The sequence below is a fragment of the Scomber scombrus genome, chromosome 6 (genome assembly GCF_963691925.1).
Source record: "Scomber scombrus chromosome 6, fScoSco1.1, whole genome shotgun sequence".
NCBI classification, from domain to species: domain Eukaryota; kingdom Metazoa; phylum Chordata; class Actinopteri; order Scombriformes; family Scombridae; genus Scomber; species Scomber scombrus.
In genome coordinates this window covers 1,842,192-1,857,984 of record NC_084975.1, presented here as the reverse complement: position 1 = coordinate 1,857,984, position 15,793 = coordinate 1,842,192, and the positions used below count along the sequence as shown (strand labels likewise).

At 40.6% G+C, this 15,793-nt stretch overlaps 2 protein-coding genes and 1 pseudogene across 2 annotated transcripts; 1 reads left to right on the top strand and 2 right to left on the bottom strand.

Annotated features, from left to right (window-relative positions):
* Positions 1-584: 584 nt before the first annotated feature.
* LOC133981839 (E3 ubiquitin-protein ligase TRIM21-like) lies at positions 585-2,174 on the bottom strand. Its single transcript, XM_062420696.1, has 3 exons — positions 1,922-2,174; positions 1,299-1,645; positions 585-1,229 (listed from the first exon to the last, which is right to left on the bottom strand). Exons 1-3 carry the CDS (start codon positions 2,172-2,174, stop codon positions 585-587), a joined length of 1,245 nt encoding a protein of 414 aa, XP_062276680.1.
* A 6,067-nt stretch (positions 2,175-8,241) lies between these two features.
* Positions 8,242-9,846, bottom strand: LOC133982543 (nuclear factor 7, ovary-like). Its single transcript, XM_062421600.1, has 2 exons — positions 9,599-9,846; positions 8,242-9,322 (listed from the first exon to the last, which is right to left on the bottom strand). Exons 1-2 carry the CDS (start codon positions 9,844-9,846, stop codon positions 8,251-8,253), a joined length of 1,320 nt encoding a protein of 439 aa, XP_062277584.1. The 3' UTR covers positions 8,242-8,250.
* Positions 9,847-13,494: 3,648 nt separating this feature from the next.
* Positions 13,495-15,793, top strand: part of LOC133981647 (NACHT, LRR and PYD domains-containing protein 12-like) — a 56,759-nt pseudogene continuing 54,460 nt past the window's right edge.

The following is a 15,793-nucleotide window of genomic DNA, read 5'->3' as shown; positions in this document are numbered from 1 at the left end:
AAGAGGGAGGGAGGGAGAAAGGAAAAGAAGAAGGGAGGAAGGAAGGAAAGGAAGGAAAGGAGGGAGGAAGGGAGGAAGGCAGGAAGAAGGAAGGAAAGAAGGAAGGAAGGAAGGAAGGACAGGAGGGAGGAAGGAAGGGAGGAAAGGAAAGGAAGGAAGTAGGGAGGGAGGGAGAAAGGAAAAGAGGAAGGGAGGAAGGAAGGAAGGAAAGGCTAACAGAGGAAAGAAGTAAGGGAGGAAGGAAAGGAAAGAAGGAAGGAAGAAAGGGGGATGGAGAAAAGAGAGAAGGCGGGAGGGAGGAAGGACAGACGGAAGGAAAGGAAGGAAGGGAGGAAAGAAGGAACAGTCAAAACAGACGGGGTCAATTTGACCCGGGAGGACGACAGGAAGGTTAAAATAACACAGGGACTACCAACCCCAGTATTACACCGGTTGTCACAAGCTTCTTACAATGTGATATCTGTCTATCCACCTTTACAAGCCAGTACATCAATTTCGACATTCTGCTTTGTTTAATGTCAGAATGAACAGAGATCCTGGTGTCACATCACAGAACCCCCCCCCCCCCCCCCCCCCCCCCCCGGTTACAGTAACACACAATCCTTTTCAGTGATGTGGATTTTAACACCATCATTCGAACAGGGACTGTAGAATGGATGAAGTTTGTCAGTGAAGGAGCAGCCAGTAAAGGAGTAGATAAGACCTGCAGCATCGACATCATAAAAGGAGACCACACCCTGCTCGTAATCCACAAACACCCCCATCTTTGCAGGCTTTTTCTTCAGATTGAGACCAGAAGGGGCACCATCTGCAAAATACCCCTTACTCCACTTGAAACATACGGTCCAGTAGCCATTTCTGGGGCTCAGAGTGGTTTCTCTGTTCATGTTGGCTGAATTTCTGACCACTCCTAAAGTCCAAGAGGACCACCTGTTAACCTGAACCTGGAAGTAAAACCTCCCTGAAGAGAAACCCTGCTTTGATAAGACACATCTGCATTCATTACCCTGCTTTACCTGTTGTTTATCATTAGACTGAGCAGGTTTGGGATGTACAATATCAGGATCAAGTGTCACCTGCACTTCATATCGCTTGACCCTCTTCAGCTCAGCCTCAAACAGCTTCTTCATTGGTTGAGTGATCATCTCCTCCAGGTGAGCCACAGCTCTCGCCACAGACCCCTCATATGACGTTGGTTGGACCCTGACCTCTGCCCAGTTTTTGGCGGACTCAGCTTTCAGGAATGACAATCTTTGATGAAGGTGAAGGTGGTCTTCGGAGTGTAAGAGCTGCTCAACCTCAGATCTAGCCTTTTTCAGCTGAAAGATTTCTTCTTCTAGCTCTTTCATGAAGTCTTCAGCCTGTCTTTCTGTCTTTCGTTGCTTCTCTTTGATGGTCTTGACGAGTTCAGCCTGGCTTCTCTCAATAGACGCCTTTAATTCAGTAAAGACCTGAAGACCTTCTGCTATCTCTCTGACTGCATCTTCCTTACTGAGCCTCACTGAGCGTTTGATCTCCTGAATCTTTAGTTGTCTCTTCTGGATCATCTGCTGAACTTCAGCCCCTGTCTTCCCCAGCTCTGCCTTCTTTCCTTCATATTCTTCTTTCAGAGGAACAACATCATGTGTCTTGTGGTCGAAAATGGTGCAAAGGGTGCAGACATACATCTGATCGGTCTTGCAGAACAGTTGCAGGAGTTGATTGTGATTCATACACATCCTGCCTTCCAGGTTCTCCACAGGGTCGATCAGCTGATGTCTCTTCAGGCCTGATATTGTCAAATGAGGCTCCAGGTGAGTCTCACAGTAGGAGGCCAGACACACCAGGCAGGACTTCAGGGCCTTCAGTCTGGTTCCAATGCAGAAATCACAGGGAACTTCTCCTGGTTTGGCAGCTTGTTGCTCTGAGCTGCTGCTGCTGGCTTTCTGTTGAGCTGACTGTCTGAACTGAGCAGCCATCTCAGAGATGAAAGTGTTGACCTGCAGCTCAGGTTTTGTCTTGTAAAGCCGTTTACAAATGGGACACCGACACTGGACAGTACTGCTCCAGTGTTCAGTGATGCAGTTTTTACAGAAGTTGTGTCCACATGGTGTAGTGACTGGATCAGTGAACACATCCAGACAGATGGAGCACAGGAACTGATCTTCAGTCAGGAGACAGCTGGCAGCAGCCATATCTACAGACTGAGAACAAAAGTCAAAGTGTGAGGCAGCAGTGTAATTCATGTTTAACACAGCTGACAACAAGAAAGAAATTCACTTCACAGTTCAGAGGTGGTCAAGTTCCAATTAAAGTTTGATGAAAACAAACCAAAATTCCCCATCTGCTATTTGTTTGCATTACAGTATCAAAATATTATGTAACCCTCTATGTTTTACTCCACAATGTTCCCATTCAAAGCTAGTTTGCACAGTTGTCAATGACTCACACACTAAACTCCAAATACATTAAAAACTGAACACCAAAGCACCAATGACAGAGTCTGACTATCCTGATATTCTTACCCAAAACCTAATCAACCCAAGCAAGGAAGGCAACAGGTATTAGCCAATGAGAGGCAGTGTAGGACAAGTGCAGTGTCTTGCCAAGAAAACCATTAGGATCCACAATAACGCTTCCTGGTTACTATAGAAACATGGTGGTACAATATGGGGGACTCTGTGGAAGTTGACCTGGTCCCTATGTAGATATAAAGGACCCAATTCTAAGGTAACAAAAACAGAATGATTCTTATTTTTAGGTGATTATACACTTATAAAACAACTTATGAATATTATATTCCATTTCAACAAAGTGCCACTCCAATTCTACAGACTGCACCTTTAATTCTTCTCTTTCTGGCTAACACAACACCCCAAATTAACTTTTTTTAAATTACCACACAGAAGATGCCTTTCTTAAGCGTGTGTACTGGCAATTACACAATCAATAGACACAGGTGGAGTTAGTTATAGACGCCCATACTGTAAGATAATTCTTAAATAAATATATGTAGCCTAAAATGTGGAGTGCTGGCAGTCTAAATACCTGACAAATATTAGTATAGTGTATAGGTATAGGGTTAAGGGTAACTTTATTGATCCCCCTAGGGCAAGGGTGTCAAACATGCGGCCCGTGGGCCAGAACTGGCGAGGAGTCTAGTCCGGGCCACTTTTCTTCCTGTCTTCTTTTCCTTCCTTCCATCTTGTCTACTCTTCCTTCCTTCCATCTGTCCTTGCTCCCTTTTTTCCTTCCATTTCCATCTTTCCTTCCTTCCTTCCTCCCTTTCATCCTTCCTTCCTTTGATTTGTCTGTCCCTACTTCTTTAATTCATTCCTTCCATTTGTCCCTCCTTCCTTCCTTCCTTCCTTCCTTCCTTCCTTTTGTCCCTCTTTCTTTCCTTCCTTCCTTCCTTCCTTCCTTCCTTCCTTCCTTCCTTCCTTCCTTCCTTCCTTCCTTCCTTTTGTCCCTCGTTCTTTCCTTCCTTCCTTCCTTCCTTCTTTCCTTCCTTCCTTCCTTCCTTCCTTCCTTCCTTCCTTCCTTCCTTCCTTCCTTTTTTTTTAATGATCCGGCCCACATGAGATCAAATTGGGCTGTATGTGGCCCTTGAATGAAAATGAGTTTGACCCTCCTGCCCTAGGGGGAAATTAAAAATGGACATAACAGTATTTCTAAAGTAAAATAGAAATAAAAGTTTAAAAAAAGATATAGACAGATAGACAGATATTTATTTTGTCTTGTATGTCTATGCATTTCTTCTCTCAGTATATATTGACTTTTGATTGACAGTTTGGATTATTTTACTGAGATGTTAATGAGTTGAGGTGGGAAGGTCTGTCATTTATACAGCAGTTCAATTTCTATGTAAAATAATTAAATAATATTGGAGATAACAGATTTAATTTAGTCATAGTTATCACAAAGTACCAGGTCATTGTATTCCTATGATACAGAACACCATTAAAACAGGCGTTTGTCATTAAGTTGCCCACAAGCTTGAATACATTGACCCGCCATTAACCACATCTCACAACCGAACACGACCGCAGTGACCAGTCAGACACTCCTGAGCACAAACAGCTAAAACATCATTTCCTCAAAAAACAAACCCAGCAGAGAACAAGCTGCAGAGCAAAAGCAGAACATAAGTTTACCCCCTTTTTCTTTTTCCTGTTGGTAGTTCAATGGTGGCAATAAGCAAACATTTCATAACCAGTTGCTCCTCAGCCACAGCTCACTGGGCCTGCTGCTGTTTAGTAAACATTTCCCATCTTAGCATGCTGGCGAGGCCTCGTTCATAGAAAAAAAAAAGGTTATTGTATATCTGCAACAGCCTGCCAGAGGCCTTTAGACAGGCTGACTATGCATCATGTTCTTGTTTATTTATTGTACTGATGCACTTTATAGTCACATTCATATTTATTCTTTATCTTTGCACTAAATGTTACCTGATTTATATTGTTTGATGAACTGTTGTTGTGTTTTATGAGCCTTGTAAGGATTCCTTGAGTGCTTCGAAAGGCGCCTTTTAAATAAAATGCATAATTATTATTATTAGTTTAAAACTTTTTTTTAATTCTCTTTACCAACAACCACCAAACCAGATGTTTTTTTTTCTCACTTTGTCTCATCAGTCTGATCTTTTCACCCAACTATGTAGTTTAAAATATATTTAACTGATAACATTAGTTAAAATGATTAGCTTGTTACATAATAAAAAGCCCATGGTAACAAAGAACTGGATTATAGTACTACCTTAATGCTTTACACTGTGCTCTCTGTGGTTTAAATGAAGACATATGGCATATTAACACATTTTAAATAGTCACACACACAACTTTTGTTATATCATATTATTACAAACTCAATACTAACACATTGAAACACTGTAAAAATCAGCTGTCGTCTATCCGCTGTACTCACCAGTGTTCGCCAGAGAGTCTTCTGTGTTATCGAGAGAAACCTGATGAACTTGTTTTAGTTCTTTACAGAAGAACTGAATCCTGTTCGCATTTAAAGGAACATGATGCTGAAACCTTTATCTCTCGGTGTTGCTCCTCCTCTCCTGCCTGAGGTCTTATTGCACGTCTTGGTAAATACCTTGACATAGCTTTGGTGCACGATTAGCTTTTACTCTTTATATATTCTTCTTTTTCTACAATGGAAATGTACAAAGGCGAAAAGAACATATAAGCACAAATAGACAAAAAAAAAACAAAGAGGTCAATGCAAGTAGAAGAAAGAACATACATTATATTTAACCAACAGATAACACTCATTTTATAGTTCCTTTACAGTCCCACCGTCCATAGTTCAGGTCACTGTTTTTCCTGTAGTTGCACTTTTTTGCTGCAATCTTTTCTTTATCTGCAGATTTCCTGCTGACCACCCTACAATAAACCTTCTTACTTTCCTTTAAAAAAAGTGTTTAATGAGTGCTTTCCTCTTTAAGCTACACATAACCAACATTACCCTTTTAAAACAATGTCCACCCTCATTTATATATGTTAGGGATTAAAGAATATTTGGAGGATTTTTCAATAAAATGCATTTTAATAATAATTCAATTTAACCCTCCTGTTGTCCTTGAGTGAAGGAAGGAAGGAAGGTAGGAAGGGAGGGAGGAAGAAGGAAGGAAAGGAGGGAGGAAGGGAGGAAGAAGGGAGGAAGGAAGGGAAAAGGGAGGAAGGAAGAAGGAAGTAAAGGAGAGAGGAAGGAAGGAGGGAAGGAAGGAAGGGAGGAAAGGAGGAAGGAAGAAAGAAGGAAGGGAGGGAGGAAGAAAAGGAAGGAATGAAGGATGGAGGAAAGAAGGAAGGAGGGAGGGAGGAAGGAAGAAAAGAAGGGCAGAGAAAAAGAAGGAAGGGACAAAGGGAGGAAGGTAGGGGGAGGAAAGAAAGAGAGAAGGAGGGAGGGAGGAAAGAAGGAAGGGAGGAAGGAAAGGAAGGAAGGAAGGAAGGAAAGAGAGAGGAAGGAAAGAAAGAGAGAAGGAGGACGACACAAAGGTTAATATATGGCTGTTTATTGTCATTCAAGCCATGTGTTTCCAGTGATCATAAAATAAAATGACGAGCATCTACACAATAAGACATTCATACGTAATGCAAGTAATTAAATAAACATTAAGTGAAACAACACACACAAACTGAAAATGTATCATCTTCTAAAAGTACAATTTATTGGATTGGATTGCATCAGATTTACAGGTGTTCCTAATCCCTAATAGTACTTGCTGAGTGTTGGAAAGCCTGACAGTGACACCTAGTGGACGAACATGGAAGTTGCATAAATAAGAGCGCTTTCTCTGAAGAAGGAAATATGAGCAAGATAAACTGCATTACAGTGAGATAAAATAACACCAGATAAGCAACTGTAAGATTAAAGGAAAACACAGCTGACTAACTGTAGAACCAAACAGTGACAGGATATATTCATTTAAAAAAAACAAAAAACAAAACACAATCCAAACAATATAGAAATATCAATATCAGAATATTTGGAACAGTTTTCAATAAAATGCATCTTAATAATAATTCAATTTAACCCTCCTGTTGTCCTCGAGTGAAGGAAGGAAGGAAGGAAGGAAGGAAGGAAGGAAGGAAGGAAGGAAGGGAGGAAGGAAGGAAGGGAGGAAGAAGGAAGGAAAGGAGGGAGGAAGGAAGGAAGGAAGGAAGGAAAGGAGGAGGGAAGAAGGAAGGAAAGGAGGAAGGAAGGAAAGGAAGGAATAAAGGATGGAGGAAAGAAGGAAAGGAGGGAGGAAGGAAAAGAAGGAATGAAGGATGGAGGAAAGAAGGAAGGAGAGAGGGAGAAAGGAAAAGAGGAAGGGAGGAAGGAAGGAAAGAAGGGCAGAGAAAAAGAAAAAAAACTGCATCAGCAGTGAGATAAAATAACACCAGATAAGCAACTGTAAGAGTAAAGGAAAACACAGCTGACTAACTGTAGAACTAAACAGTGACAGGATATATTCATTAAAAAAAAAAAACACAATTAAAACAATATAATAAATCAATAATTACTGAATCTGTTGTTATTGAAAGTCTGGGAATACTAAATGTATTGTTATATAACGGCCTCATCTACTCAAACACAGTTCAAACTTTATATTGTATCATATTACCTTACAGTATACTGACAGTAGATTAGCAATTTTAGGACTTTGGTTTATGGAACATCTGAAATCAGCAAATCATCAGACCTACAGTCCAGATTTAAATTTTTGCTTTTATTTCAAAAACTTTACAACAATATGAGAAAAAGCACATCACAAAATTCTGTCAGATTCTGAAAATGATATTCAGTAATTTGTGTCCTGAATCCAAAAAAATGTTTAATATAAACAACAATCGCGATCTGTACTGACCAATGCAGAACCTTCTCATTCTTTACTATATTTTCAGTAATGTTTTGAGAGTTTTAAATACAGTGGTAGATACTGTAGGTAGGTAGGATCAGTTATCAGAGATGATTTCCCTCCTTCTCTCTTTTTTTCCTCCCCACTACCTTCCTCCCTTCCTTCTTCCCTCTGTCCTTCCTTCCTCCCTTCCTCTTTTCCTTTCTCCCTCCCCTCCTTCCCTCCTTTTCCCTCCCTCCCTCCCTCCTTCCTTCCTTCCTCCGTCCTTCCTTCTTCCTTCCTTCCTTCCTTCCTTCCTTCCTTCCTTCCTTCCTTCCTCCCTCCCTTCCTCCCTCCCTCCCTCCTTTCCTTCCTTCTTCCCTCCTTTCCATCCTTCTTCCCTCCCTCCTTTCCTTCCTTCATCCTCCCTTCCTTCCTCCTTTCCCTCCTTCTTCCTCTCTTCCTTCCTTCCTTCCTCCCTCTCTCCCTTCCTCCCTTCCTTCCTCCATCCCTCCCTCCTTTCCTTCCTTCTTCCTCTCTTCCTTCCTCCTTTCCATCCTTCTTCCTCTCTTCCTTCCTTCCTTCCTTCTTCCTCTCTTCCTTCCTCACTTCTTCCCTCCTTTCCTTCCTTCTTCCTCCCTTCCTTCCTTGACTTGAGGACAACAGGAGGGTTAATACAGCTCAATACAAATCACAACAACCATGAAGGTTTTACAGAAAGGAAGGACTCTCCAACACTTTTAACGGGAAGAAGTGCAGGAAAGTATAGGGATCTCTCTCCTTGGATGGACAGACATGCAACAGATTGCAAAATTACAGAATGGGAAAAAAGTCACAAATATTATAAATACATCTATAAGAAGAATGTGATCAGGAGGATATCGAGCAACTTTGTGGTACCAACAAACAGAAAGCATATGACACCCTTTGTAAAGTGTTTCTACTCACTGTACTACACACATGCTTTCAGGGAGGTGGATCGTAACTCCATCATTCGAACAGGTACTGAGGAATGGATACATTTCCTCAGTGAAGGAGCAGCCATTAAAGGAGTAGATGAGAGCTGCAATATCAACGTCATAAAAGGAGACCAGACCCTCATCAAAATCTACAAACACCCCCACCCAGTGAGGCTTCTGCTTCAGAGAGAGAAGGACTGAAGGGTCAGCAGCAGCAAAGTACTCATTGGATGAAATCGAACATATAGTCCAGTAGCCATTTCTGGGGCTCAGAGCGGTTTCTCTGTTCATGTTGCTCAACTTCCTGGCCACTCCTAACGTCCATGTGGACCACCTGATAACCTGAACCTGGAAGTAAAACCTCCCTGAAGAGATACCTCGATTTGATAAGACACATTTACAGTCATTACCTTGCTTTACCTGTTGTCTAAAATTAGACTGAGCAGGTTTGGGATGTATAATGTCAGGATTAAGTGTCACCTGCACTTCGTATCGCTTGACCCTCTTCAGCTCAGCCTCAAACAGCTTCTTCATCTGTTTAGTGATCGTCTCCTCCAGCTGAGCCACAGCTCTCACCAGAGATCCTTCATATGATGTTGGGTGGATGCTTATGTCTGTCCAATTAGTGGTGGGTGGGACAGCTTTGAGGTATGGGAACCTTTGAAGGAGGTGGAGGTGGTCCTCGGAGCGTGAGAGCTGCTCCAGTTCAGAGCTTCTCTTCGTCAGCTCAAATATTTCTTCTTCCAGCACTTTGATGAAGTCTTCAGCCTGCTTCTCTTTAGTTATCTGCTTCTCTTTGATTGTCTCAAGGAGTTTAGTCAGGCTTCTCTCAATAGACTCCTTCAGAGCAGTGAAGACCTGAACACCTTCTGCTATCTCTCTGTCTGCATCTTCTTTACTGAGGTCAACTGAGTGTTTGATCTCCCGAATCATTAGTTGTCTCATCTGGATCATCTGATGAACTTCAGCCTCTGTCTTCCCCAGCTCTGCCTTCTTTCCTTCATATTCTTCTTTCAGAGGAACAACATCATGTGTCTTGTGGTCGAAAATGGCGCAAAGGGTGCAGACATACATCTGATCGGTTTTGCAGAACAGTTGCTGGATTTGATTGTGATTCATACACATCCTGCCTTCCAGGTTCTCCACAGGGTCGATCAGCTGATGTCTCTCCAGGCCTGAAACTTTCAGATGAGGCTCCAGGTGAGTCTCACAGTAGGAGGCCAGACACACCAGGCAGGACTTCAGGGCCTTCAGTCTGGTTCCAATGCAGAAATCACAGGGAACTTCTCCTGGTTTGGCAGCTTGTTGCTCTGAGCTGCTGCTGCTGGCTTTCTGTTGAGCTGACTGTCTGAACTGAGCAGCCATCTCAGAGATGAAAGTGTTGACCTGCAGCTCAGGTTTTGTGTAGAACACCTTTTTACAGTTCGGACACCGACACTGGACATTGATATTCCAGTATTCAGTGATGCAGTTTTTACAGAAGTTGTGTCCACATGGTGTAGTGACTGGATCAGTGAACACATCCAGACAGATGGAGCACAGGAACTGATCTTCAGTCAGCAGACAGCTGGCAGTAGACATATCTACAGACTGAGGACAAAAGTCAAAAGTCTGAAAAACTGGGAAAAAGCTAAACTACTGTTACAGTATTGTTGATAATTAGTTTATATTTTGAATCTGATAGGTCCGTTTAACCAGTTACAGTATGATATCAATAGAGTGAAACTTCTTCTCTGAGCAGAGCTGAAGGTTGTCTTTAAAACACAGTAAATATGATCAGCTGTACTCACCAGTGTTTGACAGAGACTCTGCTGTGATGTTGACACGCACGATGACTGACAAAGACAGCTGTCTCAACTGGAGCTCAGCTGTTGCTCTACTGGTGACATCAAACCATTTGTCCTTTTACAGTGTCGCTCCACCTCTTCATGCAGCTCTGTCAGTGAGGGTTTTTTCCCTCCCTCAGGTTTAGAAATGTTTGTGACAAAGTAAATATAATTTGGAGCAAAGACTATGTGGTTATTAAATACTTGTTTTATATACAATTGCAAAACATGATTAAATGCCAGAGCTAAGATTTTAGGATTTCCCGGGGTTTTGTTGCCAAAATCTGCTCCTCTATCTCGGTGAAATACCTGCAGGAACCCAGGATGTTCATTTTGTGTGTGAATCACACCTTCTCCAACTTAATTAACATTACCACCTAAGTATTGTAACCAGTGACGTGCAGTGAGGTCAGTGGCTGGGTAGGCAGTGGGCATTAAAAAAATCTAAACCCCATCCAAATATACACATAAAACGTTGTACCCAATATCATGTCAGTAAGCTCAATCAGGTGCTTTAAATATCTGAAATACAGGGCCATAAATACAGGGTAAATTACACATGTAAGGGCTTGTTTTTCTGGTTTAGTTATTAAAGCTTTTACCATTGTGAAAGTCACAAAAGCTGAGAATACAATTATAATACAATAAAAATCTTGGTTTAATTACAATGTAAAAATGAACAACACAGTGGCATTTGTTGAAATATGAGAAACTGAATGTGAAATATATATCAAATAATTATTAATTTGCAAATAATAACTACAATAACAACACTAGTCTCATTGCAAGTGGCTTTAGCTGCATCATTTATAAAGTGCAAAACAATCAATAATAACTATCAACAAATAAAGTAGACCTACATAAGTTGAGGGCCAACACCTGCACAAAGATTTGTATGATGTGCATAGAAATAAATATAAGTGCAAAACTGGCATAACAGAAAAAACAAGAACAACAGGCCTATTTCAGAAATCAACATTCAGCCAAAGTGACTCAGAAAAACTAAACAAACATGAATGCAAACCTTCATTGCAGCTAAAACACTTAAGTTAAGCTACATCATTGTAAAAGTGCACACATTGAGGGGGCAATACTGCACAATAAAGACTCCGCCGCGCTATAGACGTTTGATTAAACCACACAATACGCATGTGCAACCTCGGAGATTCCCACTGTTGAAAGCAATGAATACGAAAAGCAGAGCTTTCACCATTCATTTCGATATAGGCAAACCTACACAACATGCGCGGCTGTTCGATCATAGACTCAAGGACATTTGGGACAAACTTTTCATTAAAGTATGCGAATAAAATACAAATTGTGACAAGATTGAGTCTGTAAACAATTTAAATTAAATGTCAGGTTTTTTTGTATTTTTGTCACTGCCTACCCTGACCGCACGTCATTGATTGTGAATTCAACATATTCTCATCCTCTATTCGTATGATAAGAACAGCCTACATACACACACACACACACACACACACACACACACACACACACACACACACACACACACACACACACACACACACACACACACACACACACACACACACACACACACACACACACGTGACTTCCAGTAAGGAAGGGAGGAGCAGACAGGTAGCAACAGGCAGTAAAAGTGAAAGTATTCAGTCAGACAACATTTTACAGTCATCAGAGCAGAAGGAGGAAAACAGCCAGTCTGAGGCAGGTGAGTGTTAATATCAGGACTGTAAATAATGATTACTGTCATTATCGATCAATCTGATGATTAGTTTTCAGGTGAATCATTTAGTTGATTAAAGTGTGTCAGAAAAATATGAAATCAGAGTTTGAGGTGTTCAGAAGTAGTTTCCTGTTGTTCTTTTCCTGGTTTCTGCGTCACAGCGATGTAACGTGTTATGGAGCTGATTGTGGGGGGGGGGGGCTGTCTAATAAGCAGCAACACAGAGCTATAACGACGCTGCGCTCTCGCACGCGCTGCATTGTTAGTCACACAAACACACACGCGCGCAGTCACTATCTAGAGCGCGCTCTTGCTCGTTTGCTCCAGATTCCGGGAGATTGGATCTCATGTGCGGGCGTCAGGGAGCCGCTATCAATATGCAGGAGAGTTGGGATGTATGGATTACATTCTTTATACAATATATTCATTTCTGTGCGGTGGGATCTATCACTTCTCAGCGTGAGAAACGATAGGTGTGGCGTGTGAACTGCTTGAAATGCGTGTGTCTCACGGTCATTGCGTGAGACTTGAGAGGTCTGGTTGATATATTTTGAATATTTAGCTCACTTTACTCATATTTATCTCATATTTCTTTCATTTGAGACACAAATTAATCTAAAATAACATGTTATATATAGCTGTTAAAAATTTGAATACTATTGAATACAAAAGAAAGTGTTGATTAACATATATATATTTTTTTACGTATACACATTTTTAACAATATTATATAGCATGTTTTAAAACTAACTGAAAGTTAACAATCAGCAGCTCATAACGTGACTCACTGCTGCCTCTAAATAGAGAGAAGTCACAGTTAAGAAGCACACACATGTTTATCTGAAGTCTGTTTGTTGGATTTTACGAAAGCGTATCGTAATTATGAGATGAGGAAAGGTGCCACATTGGCCACTGCTTCACTCACACACTGCACATCCACGAAGACAACTGTTTTTTTTTGTTTGTTTGTTTTTTTACTTTATTGAGAATGGTTGTACAAACAAACATCTTCACATAGAACAGCAGACAGGTGCTCCAATATACATGTATCAGAAAAAGAAAAAACCCACATTTGACTATTCATAGGGATATGATTAACACTATAATAATAATAATAGAAAAAAAAGTGGGGGGGTAAATAAATAAAAATAAATAAAATGACACATGGATCAGAAAAAAAGGAAAAAGAATAAACATAAATTAAATTATTCCTCTTTGAAAAACCTCTCATATATATCTGTGGATGTAATGCTGTGCCACGAAGACGACTGTGGCTTTGTTACGTTTTGCCATGTGACGTCGTTACCGTGGCAACAGAAAAGCTGACATGGCTGACATGCATGACTGAGTTGTTGTTATTGTTGTTAAGCTAGCATGTGCAGTGTTGACATACTTATATTAATACCATCCTCATTTTTATGAAACATCAGTATTTCCCAGAAGGATCGTAATTATGAGATATGGACGGTGGTTTTTTTTTTATCCAGTGAATGCAATGCGCTTCCGTAAGATTTAAACCAGAGTAAAAGTTTCTCTTTGTGATGACTAGAAAACACACATGGTTGTAGTTAAAGTCATGTAAACTAATAAGAAGCTACTAAGTTGAGAGGCAGGACTGGGTTTATTATACTGTGTATGTGTGTGTGTCTCCAGTGTTACTGGTTTACCTCTCAGACTCCAGAAGATGAAGAAAGAGGAGGAAGAGGAGGAAGAGGAGGACGGAGCAGAGTCTATGAAGAGTGACTGGTCTAAAGATCCTCCTCCAACCTTCAGTAATGAACCTGGACCCTCAGACACAAAGTAAGAGACTGTTTCTACTGTAAACTGAGCTGAAAATGATTCAGTTTAATATCATTTGATAATCTGCATTAGAAAATGATTCTTATATAATTTGGTGTGGTTTATTTTATTCATTCATTGATTTTTCTGTTATTTGAGCATTGACTGCATTATTTCTTCCATTTAGTAGAAAGAGTGTTTGATTGTTGTTCTGAAATATTTATTAGTTGTTTGAACCAATATTTAATACAGGTTAAGTAGCAGAGGACAGATATGAACATAACTGCTTTCATTATAACATCATGACTGTGTGATGTGTTTTATATTAAATCTGCTCTTTAAAACAACTACTGATGTTTGTCAAACATTTGTTGTTTCTACAGACAGAGAGCAGAGTCTGTAATATCCAGCTGTCTGTCTATGAAGAGTGACCGGTCTAAAGGACGTGTTCCAAACTTCAGTAATGAACCTGGACCCTCAGACACAAAGTAAGAGACTGTTTCTACTGTAAACTGACCTGAAGATGATTCAGTTTAATATCATTTTATAATCTGCATTATTAACACTATTTTATATAATTCTGTGATGTTTTTGTTGTTTGAGCATTGACTGCATTCATTATGATGAATAGTACTAATAAGAGTTCAAGTTCTTTATTGGTCACGTACACAAAGCGTACAATACAATGTGTACACTTTTACCCTCATAGATCAGTTTATAGCTGATTAAAGATCAATGAATGAAAATATAAAAATGTTAATAAAGATAGTGACACAGTTCAGGGATCAACAACATGAATGTTTAGAGTTGAAGGTGCAGTGAGTGACTCATGTATTGCTTTATTGTGACTGCATGGGTAAGAAAGCTTCTCCTCAGTCTCTCTGTTCTTGTCTTTAGGCTGCAGAGGTTTCCTCCTGACCTCAGCAGCCTGAACTTATGGTTCTGGGGGTGTGTGGACTCCTTCTCTATTTATTTAGCTTCATTTCTGCAGTGTGTGTGGTAGATGTCGTGCAGGGTGGTTAGGGTGGTCCTGACCTGAAGATGACTCAGTGAGACGCTTTCATTAAGGTTGTAGTGTAGATATGAAGGAAAGAAATAATGAAGTAGCTTCCATTCAGCTGTAATCTACAACAGATCTTCATGTTCATGTTAACCAGAGACAGAGACAGGGCTGGTATTGCTGTTTGATTTTCCAGTCAATCAATGTAAAGTAGCAGCAGGTAACCCAGGGTGATATTTACTAAGGATTTACTAACAAGTCAAACTGTGTCTGTCCTTATTTACTAAAGGACTGCAGAAAAACGAATTTAAAGATGCATTATGAAGATATTTAGCAGAGCTCTCTGTTCAGCAGCACAACACAAAAGAGCAGCAGTCTGTTATTTTTCACTAGTGGACTTTTCTGTTTGGCTCAGTTTCCTCCTGCTTATTTTTCCTGACTTTTAATGGCTCAGAGTAGCTTAAAGGAGCCTGTGGAGTTTTCTTGTTAACAGACTAAAGTCATGTTCACATTGACTTACTTACCAAAACACATTATGGGCCGCATCTTGCGGTTGACGCACAGCGGATGAGCGTTTCCCCCGGCGCAGTTGTCATTTTCTCGCCCTGCGTCCATGTTGTCTAAATAGCAAATGCACTCGCACCAGTCTGTGCGCCTATGGGCATGTTGGTCTTTAAATGAGGTGTGGTAAAGGCGCATTGGTAGCGTGTTGCTATTTTGAGGCAGAGGAAATCAATTGCGCTACTGACCATCAAATTTACAATCCGCCAAGGTGACAGCACGCCTGGATATTAAAGGGAACGAGAGATGACACTGATTGGTTTATCGCGTGTTACGCTCAAAACACACCTATCATTAATGAGGGGATTTAAGTCCGACCCTTTCAGACCATGCACCTGGCGCAGTGACCATTTTTCCACCGTTAAAATAGCAAAAGTGGATTTGGATACGCCCAAAAGTCACTTGCGCCACCCACTTCATGCCATGTGCTATAGATAATTAAAATGGGTCCCTATGTGTCTCCTTGTGGTCTAACTAATGTGTTGAATCCACTTCCCTCCTCATCAAACATCTATTTTAAATCCTGCATTGTTTACATCCATGTTTATTAGCTTGCAGTCTTCTTCTTCTTCTCTGTCTTTGCTGGCACATTGTTGAGTCTGTCTTATTAATGTTTAACTCTTGTGATTGTAGTATTTATTATTTTAT